The 12,524-nt window shown below is 34.3% G+C and overlaps 1 protein-coding gene across 4 annotated transcripts in view; it reads left to right on the top strand.

Moving 5' to 3' along the window:
- The window catches only part of LOC133051574 (gamma-taxilin-like), a 101,615-nt gene extending 91,497 nt beyond the window's left edge, over positions 1-10,118 (top strand). For 3 of the 4 annotated variants that reach the window (XM_061136110.1, XM_061136113.1, XM_061136109.1), the window contains 5 exons: positions 805-924; positions 2,455-2,529; positions 4,665-4,757; positions 6,665-6,760; positions 7,260-10,118. In XM_061136110.1, coding sequence (XP_060992093.1) covers positions 805-924; positions 2,455-2,529; positions 4,665-4,757; positions 6,665-6,760; positions 7,260-7,580 — 705 coding nt within the window. In that variant the 3' untranslated portion in view covers positions 7,581-10,118. The remainder of the gene's footprint in view (positions 1-804; positions 925-2,454; positions 2,530-4,664; positions 4,758-6,664; positions 6,761-7,259) is intronic. The other variant, XM_061136112.1, reaches the window with a different exon arrangement.
- Positions 10,119-12,524: the final 2,406 nt, after the last annotated feature.

Here is a 12,524-nt window from a genome sequence, read left to right as displayed (position 1 = left end):
ATAAGTAAGCTATTTACAATTCAAGACAGATGTTGTACAGTCCTCAGATTTTTTTAACTTTAAGAAAAGTTTTTTTAAATTACATTTTATAAATCTGCCTTTCTTCTTTCTAGGGATCATATAATGAAGATAGTTACTATTTCTCTATCTGAGAAGGGTGTTCTATTTGTGTACATAAATACCACTAAACAATTTAAGTTGGAAATGATAATGACCTTTTACCAGTGTCCACTCACGTGCCAGTTACAAAGTCCTTCACTTTAACTATTACATTGATTTTTACAGCAATTCTGCAAGGTAGATGTGGCTACCTACCTTTTTAGGTAAGAAAACTGATTCATCAATGGGAAAAAATTTGTCCAAGATCTTACACTGAGCATTTGACTTCCTACCACTATGATATGCTACTACATACTAATACCTACACTGTGAAACTTGGGAAAATTTAATGAGAAAAATGTTTAAGAATCCTGTGTTTTTCAGTCTTTCTCTTGATAGTTTGAGCCAGGTTTCAATATAAAGCAGAAATATGAAATACAGACTATTTAGTGAATAGTTCACCTTGAATAAAAACATAAGCATACAGAAGTAGTCACAGGGGATGTTTCCTAGAAGCTTAGGATGGTTTGCAAGGAGATGTAAATAGATGTTTCTTCAAGCATACACAGAAAGACCCAGTGTTACTATGTATCATAATGTTGGTAGAAGCAACAGAGAGCCAGGTTACCATATCTTGTGTTAGCATATCTTCACTAGTTTGTCCCGTTTCCTTAAGTGATAGAAGAAATTCTGTTTTCTCTGTAGCATGTTGGTAAAGTGTTCAAACACAAAGAATTGCAACAGCACTTTGTGGATGCCAAACTTCAGCAAACAACACAACTTATAAAGGAAGCTGATGAAAAACATCAAAGAGAAAGAGAGTTTGTAAGTTGTACTTCTTAAAACAATTGTCTCTTCAAAACTGTTAACAAAGCCATTTAAAACTCTGAAACTCATTCAGCATTTTACGTTGATGCTGGGACAAGTAATTTGTCTTTTTTACACCTTATATTGAGAAATGTTAGAACACATTTTTGTTTTTTATTTCTGATGAAATTTTCATATTAAAAAAATGAACAGTTGTACCAAGTTCAGTGAATAGACCTGCACATATTTGATTTTTCTGTTTAGAATATTATATTGATTTTTAGGTAGTGATAAGCAGGTTCAAGATTTGTGCAAGTCATCAGCAAAGTTGGGCCTGAAAGCTAGGAGCAATTAAATTTCACACCAACCTTACCAAAAATGGGTCTCCTACATTCTGCTCCATTTTTTCGAAATAGGTAAATATTTGTTTAATTACTCTGATATAACTTTCTGATGAAATTTAACAGAATTCTCTATTTCCTAATCATAAGCTACTGTTCCCTGAATCTGTTTGGATTTTGCTTGTCATTAATTGTGAACATAGTGAAGGTCTCATATTTATCATACATAAATTAAATTACATATTTTTAAGTTAAATTAATAAAGTGAGAAATGATTATAATAATGTGAACTGTTTCATCTAGCACTTTGTTCAAGTAGGCTGAGCCCTAAAAGTAAACATGGTGTGACATATATATATGAACATTCCTGTGTGTTCCTCCTTACGTGAACAGCTCATGTTTAGTGTGAGTCTAGGGTTTACAGACATGCATTTTTTACACCATGGACCTTCCATAAAACCCATAGACAATATCTGTTACACAGCTGAAGAAACAGTTGCTGTTTCCAGTTTGGAGTATAAATTAGGAGTCTGCATACACATAAACAACATGTGTACATATGTGAATCGGGTCTCTGGTTGGTTTAAGGCTCTATTAAGGTTTATTTGCATTTTGTGTGACATTAATTCAGAAATTCAACGATTGAATTTCACATTGCCCAATATGCAAATTTACTTAAAAACAATAGTGCACTATGTCCTCCTCTGTTCCACTTTTTAAAAAAGATAATAAGAAACCCAGTCTGTTTTCATTGCTTCACTACATACCCTGTCTGCCTGCCCCTTCTTACCTGTCAAGCTGTAGATGAGCTTTCTGAACTTGATAAGATCAAGATTCCTCACTCTGTTTCCCACTTCAAGGTCTAGATATCTAATTATTTTCACCTATAACAGAACAATTTAACCCGGAGTTTTATAAACCTTTGTGTGCCTCTCAGGTGCTTTTTGTCCTTAAGAGCTTTATAGATAATTTCTGTATTCCTTGGTATTAATGAGGGTTTAACAGATCTGAGATAGAGGTAATTGACAATTAATATAATAGGGTGTTTCACTGATTGACCTAAGATCTTGATAGAATAATGAAAGGAAAGACTACAGTATTGATGTTCTGACATTTTAGGCATATGTGTAATTACTATTTTGCTAGAATGTTTCTAGTATTAGTGTTTCTAGGATTAGTATTTTGCTAGAATGTTTCTCTTTTCTAGTTGTTAAAAGAAGCCACAGATTCAAGGCACAAATACGAAGAAATGAAACAGCAAGAACTACAATTAAAACAACAGGTAATGACAGTAGAGGTTAGCAAAATTTTTGAGTCTCCTGGTTCCCAGCCAGAGCCAGAGCTAGAACTGAACTGAGAAACATCTTTTGTCCTCTTGAAATTTTCCTCTTCACATAAGGTGTCTAATTTATCATGTTTTGAATAGAATTTTTCTCTGTAAGTCCTGTAGTTAGGCAAATTGGTATGTCCGATCAGACTGTGTTCATTGTCCCCCGTCTACTATCTAGATTTTTCACCAGTATCTTTTTAGCTTGCCTCAACACAGGCATAGTGTACTTTTTTTTTTTTTTTTTAATATGTAGAGTTAATTTCACATCCAGGTGATGTTGTGTATTTATTCTTTTTAAAAAAGAATTGGGATTCTCCTTGTTTTTCATTGTCCTCTAGTGTTTTTAAGTTGGTTGCTTTTTATGGAATAAAGAGAGCAGATGCTGCATCTTTGCTTTAAAGGAAAGATACAGGAAATACTGTGCCTTCCATCTCTGAAAGTTTTAGCAGTGCCTGTCTAGTTTTGATAGAGAGGTGCAGTTAGGTGTTTATTTGATATATGCATGACTTACTTTCTTTTAAGTTAAACTGATTACATTCTAATGAAAACCTGTTAAGACTTCGTTATGTACTGTTTAAGCACTCTCTGTTTTAAAATATGCTAATATATTAAGAATAGCATGCATTTTCATGGGGAGTCTCTGGGAATTTTTATAATGGTGTTATGAAAAAGTGAAAATTGAAGAGGATTCAAATGTTAGAGGTCTGTTGAATTTCCCACTGTCAGATTTAAGTACCTTATTTATTAGCCATATATACTCAATGGTTCACATAAATGGAGAAGAGAGTAGACGTAAAGAATGTATGAAGAGTTTGTATTTACTTTAATACATGATCTTTAATGTGGATGTCGTTGATAATTTCGGCAGGTTAAATCACCAAGAGGAACTGTTTACCAGCCTCCCAGGGCATCTCTGGTTCTTGTATGATGTTATCAGTGCAGTTTCTATTATCTGAGACTTATGTCCTTTGGCTAGTCTTATCTAATCAGTAGTTTGTTTTGTTTATTGTCACCTTCTTCCTAAGTGTGACTTTGTTTCCCAAGCGTTGGGCTCATTGTGTGCTCTTACTATGTCAGTTTTTAGCCTTTGTTGATGATTTTGTTGTCTTTACTGTTTTGTAATCTAGGCATATAATTTCAATTGTGTGATAATTAGCAGTTGCTAACTACTTACAACTGGCCGGCATTGAACTCAAGTAGGACAAAGTACTTGGATGTTCCATTTTTGATAAGAATGGATCATGGCTAAGACTGCTGTAACCTCTAGTCTCTGTCAAGTGTCATTGCATGACTCCTTCCTGTTATAGTTGATATATTTGAAAAGCATCACTAATGCTATCCTTAGGCTCAATCTATTACTATTTTCTGCTTGCCTTTAGCAGAACACTCAATTTTCTGGACTTCTGTTTGCTCTTCCTGAATATAATACACGTATATTTACATGGTCTCTGAAGTGTTTTTTCTTCATTCACAGAAAATAATTAAGCACATGCTTTAGCCATTATTTTCTCAGCTAGATAATAATTAGTTGAGGGTGATTTTTGAAATTGATGTCTCTGCCTCTTCTGGATTATCTTTTTTCTCAACCATACTCACATTAATTTTTTTCTGTTTCATCCAGACTATTCTTTGACTTCTGTTTTATTTTCTTGCCTAGTATAAGCAAAGACATAGGTTGATAGCAAGCTAATAATTATACAGGTTGCCCTCTAAAAGTCGTCTTTTTCCAAGGACAGTTTTTCAAAAACAAGTAGAAGGCTAATGCATGACATGTTATGGTCACATGAAATATATAGAGATAACATTGTAGTTTATTTTATAACTGATGGAATGGAGCTACCACATGTTTGTACATTTTAAATACATACAGTTAGATTAAACCAACAAAATTTCATCACAGTGCATTTCAGTGAGTTGAAACAATTTTAGCCTTTTGTGTCTGCCCAAAAATTTATTATGCATTTGTCCTCACTTTTTATTGCTTATAGTAAGTAACTAATATTTAGCCACATTATAATCTTTTGATAGTCTTTAGGATTTTATATCACATATCTGAAACTCATAATATTTGATACTTTTTTCTGTAGCTTTCTCTTTATATGGATAAGTTTGAAGAATTCCAGACTACCATGGAAAAAAGCAATGAACTCTTTACAACCTTCAGGCAGGAAATGGAAAAGGTATTTACCTATTTTCAGTAGAATATCACTACTGAATTTGTAAGAGATTATTTTAAGCAATTACTATTTGGACAGAGTTTACATTGGTCTGGTTATGATTTTAATTTTATCTTTTTAGATCCTTTGCTGACTTACTTAGAAATTTTGCTCAGAAATTACCTCAAATTGCTACTGATCTTGATACTCTGAAAATTAAATTTTTATCCTAAGGACAAATTGTTGTTAAAAGTAGGTTTTTAAAAGAAGAGTTGCTTCAGATGATCACTCAATTCTTTCACAAAATGTTTGTAAGTTATTTTTTAAAATCCAAGCCAAGGAAAGCAGTAATATATTGTGTTTGCAACAGATTATTTATGAGAATCTAGCTAATGCTCCTAGAGTGCTTTTAGTCTTTTAAATTTTATCACTCTATGTATAATATAGAAGGACATCTCTGCAAAATTTAGGAAATAATTAAAATGTCATGTAGAGAAGTTTTGGGTCATTCTAGTTGAAGATATGGCTAAAGAGTATATAAAGTGCATAAGATATCTGCCTTTTTCTCAACTTCCTGATATCTATTAGTTGCATTGTATAAATTCATTGGAGCTAGCTGTCTTCCACTTTCTCTTAAAATTGAGATTTTTTTTTTTTAAATGGAGAATAAGTAATAGTAGGGCATGATATTTTGTAAACTTTTGATAGATATTAGTCATGATTATTACTAAGATTATTACTAAATCTTATAGGCATGGTGGTTTGGAGCACATGCCTGTCAGTCAGATTTCTTTTATCAGTAACTCATGTCATTTATGGTAGACCATAGAAAAGTTATTTAACCTTTCTATGTGTTTTTATTCTTTTATTCTTAAAACTGAAAATTTTTGACTGCTGTATGTTATACAGTACTTGGCCATGTTCAGTTTTATGTTTACCACCTTGAGGTGGTTTTAATCTGAGTAATATGGAGAATTAAATGAGTGGTATATTGGTTATGCCTGACACACCTCTCAGTTAAGGCTGTGATCAAGGGACACAGTGTAAGTGTTAAGTGAACTTCAGCATGTGTGTGCTTATCATGAAGGACAATTTTAAGACAGAGACTGTAATTTTGTTACCTCCTTAAGAATCCTCTGGACTGGAACACATTCCTCATCTGCTAGTGGCTGTAGAGGTCAACATTCAAGCCATGTACATAATCTTTCTCTCATTTTGTGGATAATTAAAATGACTTGACAAAGGGTATTAGCTCTTACCCCTTGTTTCCCTCAACAATGCCAGACTCAGTATCTCCATCTATAACAGAGCTGATATAGTAAAATAATATTAGAAACAAAGGTGAATGACTAGCATATGGAAATTTTATTCTGAACTCCTGAAAACTAAGATTTTGTAGTATTGTTTTGAAACATTGTATCTTTAAAAAAATTTAAAATAGTCTTATGAGTTTGTGAGGAGATTCAAGCTAAGGATTCAATAATTTAAATACTGGAATCACAAAGAGTCAGACACGGCTTAGTGGCTCAACCACAGCAAAAAGAATCTCTGTTCTTCTAAAAGTCCTGTACAACTTTGAGAGAATCTCTTTCTGCCTCCAACAGGAATGAATTGCATTCCAATCCTAACTAAGAGAGTTGAGAGTGTTGTATCGAAAGATTCCATATTCTTCTGCTTTTCTGAAAGTGAGAAAATCATATTTCTTTTTCTCATAATGTGAAACTCTCAACTTTGTTTCTTATTGCTCCACCAAAGGGGCTTCTGTTAGTTCTGCTGGTGACAAACTATCACAGCGACTTTTATCAAGATATAAATAGTTATCAATTACTTGATGGAAGTACCCTGTTGCATGATGAGAAGAACATTATCAAATGGTTTTGTGGTGACTCTGGCAGTTTAGAATTTAAATTTGCAATTGTGTTGGTTCACAGATGACAAAGAAAATGAAAAAACTCGAAAAAGAAGTGATAATGTGGCGTACCAAATGGGAAAATAATAATAAAATACTTCTGGAAATGGCTGAAGAGGTGAGGAGGTTTACATGACTGAATAGCAAATGCTCACTTATTTCAGTATTGAGGCAGGTTAAAACTTGTATAAGTTTGGTAAGTTACAGCAGTTTTGATTTATACATTCTCTTTCTGGCAGTAATTTAGGTTGTCTTACAGAGGTGTTTAAACTTTTGCCTTAACTAGTTAACTCAACTTTGTGTTGTAGACAGTTGTAAAGTATCTTAAGTCTTGCTTTGTTCCGTGGTATACTTGAGAATAAATATAACTGTTTAACATAGTTCTGTCCATGGCTGATTCATGTCAATGTATGACAAAAACCACTACAGTATTGTAATTAGCCTCCAACTAATAAAAATAAATGGAAAAATAAATAAATAAAATAGTGCTATGTATGTGACATTCAAGACATGATAAAAATTAGTTTACAGGTTGATTCAGATCACTTAGTTTTGTGCACAGTAACCTAATTTGTGTTTCATATAAAGGTTTCATAAATTTTCTGTTTCTTTCCCAGAAAACTGCCCGTGATAAAAAGTACAAGGTCTTTCAGATAAAGCTGGAACGACTAGAGAAGCTGTATAGAGCTCTTCAGATGGAAAGAAATGAGCTCAATGAAAAGGTGCAAGTCCTGAGAGAGCAGCTCTCTGTAAAAGCATCAGATGTAGATTCAGCAATGCCTATGATACAGCCCTGCACTGCTCTTGATTCTCAGAAAGAGGTGATCACCCACTCTAAAAGATCTCCAGGAGGCAAACTGGGGGTTGAATCCAAAGGAACAAATGAAGCAAAATGCAGTTTAAATGACCCTTTTTATGTGATCTCTTCTGGGCATTGACTCTGTTGACTAAGATGAAGTATGATCACTGTATTGAGAGATATATTTTGTGTATAACTTTTATGTAGTAGTTCTTATTCTTTTTGTGATGAATTTTTTTTTTTTTTTTTTTTTTTACCATATATGTATTTTCTTAGCTGTTGGACTGTATGATACAGGAGACTGCTTAGCTGTCTGCATTGTTTGATGTATACATTTTCTACTCCTTTATTGTATACATTTGCCTTATTTTTCCTGTATTGGAATGCATGTACTCATTACCTTGTCCTTTTAATTACTTCTGTTTATTTGCTCATTGCCTTATCCCTGCCTCTTGAATATAATTATCAGAATTAAAGTGAGAATTATTCTGATAATGGCTCCTCTATGTAGAAATTAATACCAATTTAACTCTAGTTCATTAATATAAAAGAGAAAAAAGTAAAGATGATTACTTTTGACCAGTAACTCATTTAAAAGTCAGGTGAAAATAAAAGTGCAGTATGGGATATGAAACAAGCAAAGCATGTTTGATTCATATTAGTTTTTGATAACATTTTCATCACTTGACAAACTGAGATAACTGCAAATTTTCAGTCCTACAAAATTGCGGCAGAATATGTGTATGAGATACCATTTGTTTGGAAAGCATTATATTCAGGCAAGTCACTGGACAAAGGCTGAAAGTTTATAAGACTTAAAAATATTTGTTTTAGTTTTACATTGGAACATATGCTTGAAGAAAAAAAATCAGTATTTAGGTGTTCGCATTTACAGTGGGAAAATTTCTGAAGTTCGAATTTTGTTCTTTACTTCATTAGTTTGATGTAGAAAAGCTAAATAATCTTACTTGTATGTTTCTGTCACATTGGGATGTAAAAGTGCTTAAAAATTGAATTGTCTCATAGGAAAGAGCCCGTAATGTGAAATAGTTAAAAATTTCCATCACTTACCTTGATGATCAAGGGTATAGACAGTAAAGCAAAGAATGTATATGAAAACTGACTAATTAATCTGCAAAAATAACAAAGCCAAATATAGTAGTTTAACAGATTTTTTATAGTACCTCCTTTAGTTACTAAAGGGCTTCTCCTTCTCCAGGGTATGCCTGGTGGCTTAGACATTAAAAAAAACCTGCTTCCCAGTGCAGGAGATGCAAGAGATGCAGGTTTACTCCCTCCAGTATTCTTGCCTGGAGAATCCCATGGACAGAGGAGCCTGGTGGCTTACAGTCCACGGGATCTCAAAGAGCTGGACAGAACTGAACAATTACCACTTAGGTTACTAACTGAAAATATTGGACCCACTTCTGTGAGAGAGAAAATAAAGATATGTGCTAGAAATTAAGATTTTTCTTAAGAGTAATATGACTGATGGTATTTCACTAGCACCCTGCTGCTTATAAGATATTGATTGACATTTAAGGTTGAGGTAGTTGTGTTGCCTGCTACACTTCTTTGTGGCACTTGTTTCTATGTAAGGTAAATCTTGGGCTGAATTCAGGGTGGTTGACAGGAGTTAATTCAGTTTTGGGGATACTAGGTATATTAGGTATTGTGTAAAATAATATAGATAGTAAAAATATGTAAATTCTATGGGATGCATTTGGTTTCTCTTCACAGTTTTGCCTCTGACTGTCACTGTACCACCTTTGATTCTTCAACCGTTGTTTGAAAATACTTTAACTGGCTGATGAAAAGTTGCCATGTAATTAAATTGTGCTTGCTTTACCATTTTAGGGAATCTTCTAGAGTGTAAAATCTATAGTGGCAGTGGATACCAAAGTACACAAAAAACGAGGGTGTAGAATAACTTAATTGACCATTATATTTTAAGTTGTGTAGGATGCCATTTTGTGGTTAGGAGCCCAGTATTTTTTTTTTTTTTTCTTTTATCTTTTGATTGTCACATTTCTCAGGTGCTGCAGAAATATCTACCTCTTTCAAGCTGTAAATAGAAAATTACTGAAAATGCTAAATACACTCCTATTTTTATAACATACATTTTTCTGAGGATAAAAGATTAATGAGGCTGTCACTTTGCTTTTCAAAGACGTTTTGTAGCTATTTCACAAATGTGAATTTTACCTGCTCTGTTAAAGGTAGAGTAAATCTGTGATGACTAATATAACAGTCTCTGTGTATTCTTTACACTTAATGTGACTTCATGTTACAGTGATCAGCTGCAAAGCTAACTGTAAAATGATTTTTCTGCCCTTGGAAACATAGGTAATTACTGCATCTTTTAGGTAAGTTGGGGTGAAGGAGACTACTCCCTGATTGACCAGCAGAAGTCAGTTTATTTAGCCAACTTCTGTTAGCACCTTAGTTTCTTTTCTTGTAAAGTATGTGTTTTAGGGGACTTCCCTTGTAGTAGTGGTTAAGGCTTTGCCTTCCAGTGCAGCTGGTGCCAGTTCAATCCCTGGTTAGAGAAACAATATTGTAACAAATTCAGTAAAGACTTAAAAAAAATCAAAGAAAGGAAAACATCTTTTGAGTAGATATTTAGAAAGTATCTGTAGTGTGACATCTGCCAACACTTTGATTTTCTCTAGTTTTAGATGACATTATTATTAAGATGACATCCCTTATTAAGGAATGTCTGTATATGTAATTTTAGAGACTTCTGTTGATAGAATTGTATTTTTTATAATAAAAAATTAAGCTTATCCAATTTTTATATAAGAAAGCAAATTTTTAGTTTTTGTTTGAACAACCTGGAATCCAGTATTTATCTTGAGTGTCCAGATAAGTCACTTGATGAAGCAATAGAGGTGAAGACAACTATTGTGCAAATGATGTTGGAAAATGCCACGAGTCAACCACTTTATGGAAACAGCCAAAATTGTAAATGGTTTATATAAAACATTTGTACAAACGACATTTTCTAGAAAATGAAAATAATTATAAAATGAGAGCATGATGCAGCTCTGCACGCCAAGGAGAAACCTAAACCCTCAGCTGGCATGGCATTGGAAAACGGAAACTGATGTCTGGGGGCATACCATAAGGAAGGATACTTTTGAGGATTATGAATAGTTATATTTTTAAGTAGATTTACTCAGAGTCCTGGAGAGCACCTTATTTCCTGGGTATAGTGCAAATATGACCCTGGAACTGCTGGAATGCTCATAGATGAGGCAGATGCAAATAAATTTGGCATTTTGAGCAGTGATTCTTCTGTGTAACAGGCTTTCAGATGCAAAAGCCAGGGTCCTTCTGAAGCCTCAAATCTGTCAGAAGTGGTGACTGAAGAGTGTCTTAAGAATATCCTTTAATCAAAGAGGACACAATAGATAGAGAAATATACCGTGTTCATGGATTGGAAGACACAATATTGTGAAAATGGCTATACTACCCAAAGCAATCTATAGATTCAATGCAATCCCTATTAAGTTACCAACGGTATTTTTCACAGAGCTAGATCAAATGATTTCACAATTTGTATGGAAATATGAAAAACCTCGAATAGCCAAAGCTATCTTGAGAAAGAAGAATGGAACTGGAGGAATCAACCTGCCTAACTTCAGACTCTACTACAAAGCCACAGTCATCAAGACAGTATGGTACTGTCACAAAGACAGAAATATACATCAATGGAACAGAATAGAAAGCCCAGAGGTGTACCTATGGACACCTTATCTTCAACAAAGGAGACCAGGATATACAATGGAAAAAAGACAACCTCTTTAACAAGTGGTGCTGGGAAAACTGGTCAACCATTTGTAAAAGAATGAAACTGAAACAGCTTCTAACATCATACACAAAAATAAACTCAAAATGGATTAAAGATCTAAATGTAAGAACAGAAACTATAAAACTCCTAGAGGAGAACATAGGCAAAACACTCTCCGACATAAATCACAGCAGGATTCTCTATGACCCACCTCCTGGAATATTGGAAATAAAAGCAAAAATAAACAAATGGGGCCTAATTAAAAGCTTTTGCACAACAAAGGAAACTAAAAGCAAGGTGAAAAGACAGCTCTCAGAATGGGAGAAAATAATAGCAAATGAAGCAACTAAGGATTAATCTCAAAAATATACAAGCAGCTCCTGCAGCTCAATTCCAGAAAAATAAATGGCCCAACCAAAAAATGGGCCAAAGAACTAAATAGACATTTCTCTAAAGAAGACATACAGATGGCTAAAAAACACATGAAAAGATGTTCAACATCACTCATTATAAGAGAAATGCAAATCAAACCCACAATGAGGTACCATTACACGCCAGTGAGGATGGCTGCTAGCCAAAAGTCTACAAGCAATAAATGCTGGAGAGGGTGTGGAGAAAAGGGAACCCTCTTATACCATTGGTGGGAATGCAAACTAGGACAGCCACTATGGAGAACAGTGTGGGGATTCCTTAAAAAACTGGAAATAGAACTGCCATATGACCCAGCAATCCCACTTCTGGGCATACACACTGAGGAAACTAGATCTGAAAGAGACAGGTGCACCCCAATGTTCATTGCACACTGTTTATAATAGCCAGGACATGGAAGCAACCTAGATGCCCATCAGCAGACGAATAGATAAGGAAGCTGTGGTACATACACACCATGGAATATTACTCAGCCATTAAAAAGGATTCATTTGAATCCGTTCTAATGAGATGGATGAAACTGGAGCCCATTATACAGAGTGAAGTAAGCCAGAAAAATAAAGACCAATACAGTATACTAATGCATATATATGGAATTTTAAAAGATGGTAATGATAACCCAATATGCAAAACAGAAAAAGAGACACAGATGTACAGAACAGACTTTTGGACTCTGGGAGAAGGCGAGGGTGGGATGTTCTGAGAGAAGAGCACTGAAACAAGTATACTCTCAAGGGTGAAACAGATCACCAGCCCATGTTGTATGCAGGAGACAAGTGCTCAGGGCTGGTGTACTGGGAAGACCCAGAGGGATGGGATGAGGAGGGAGGTGGGAGGGGGGATTGGGATGGGGAACACATA

The sequence above is a fragment of the Dama dama genome, chromosome X (assembly GCF_033118175.1).
Source record: "Dama dama isolate Ldn47 chromosome X, ASM3311817v1, whole genome shotgun sequence".
Taxonomy (NCBI): domain Eukaryota; kingdom Metazoa; phylum Chordata; class Mammalia; order Artiodactyla; family Cervidae; genus Dama; species Dama dama.
The sequence above is the reverse complement of the archived record's forward strand: the minus strand, read 5'-3'. Positions and strand labels throughout refer to the sequence as shown.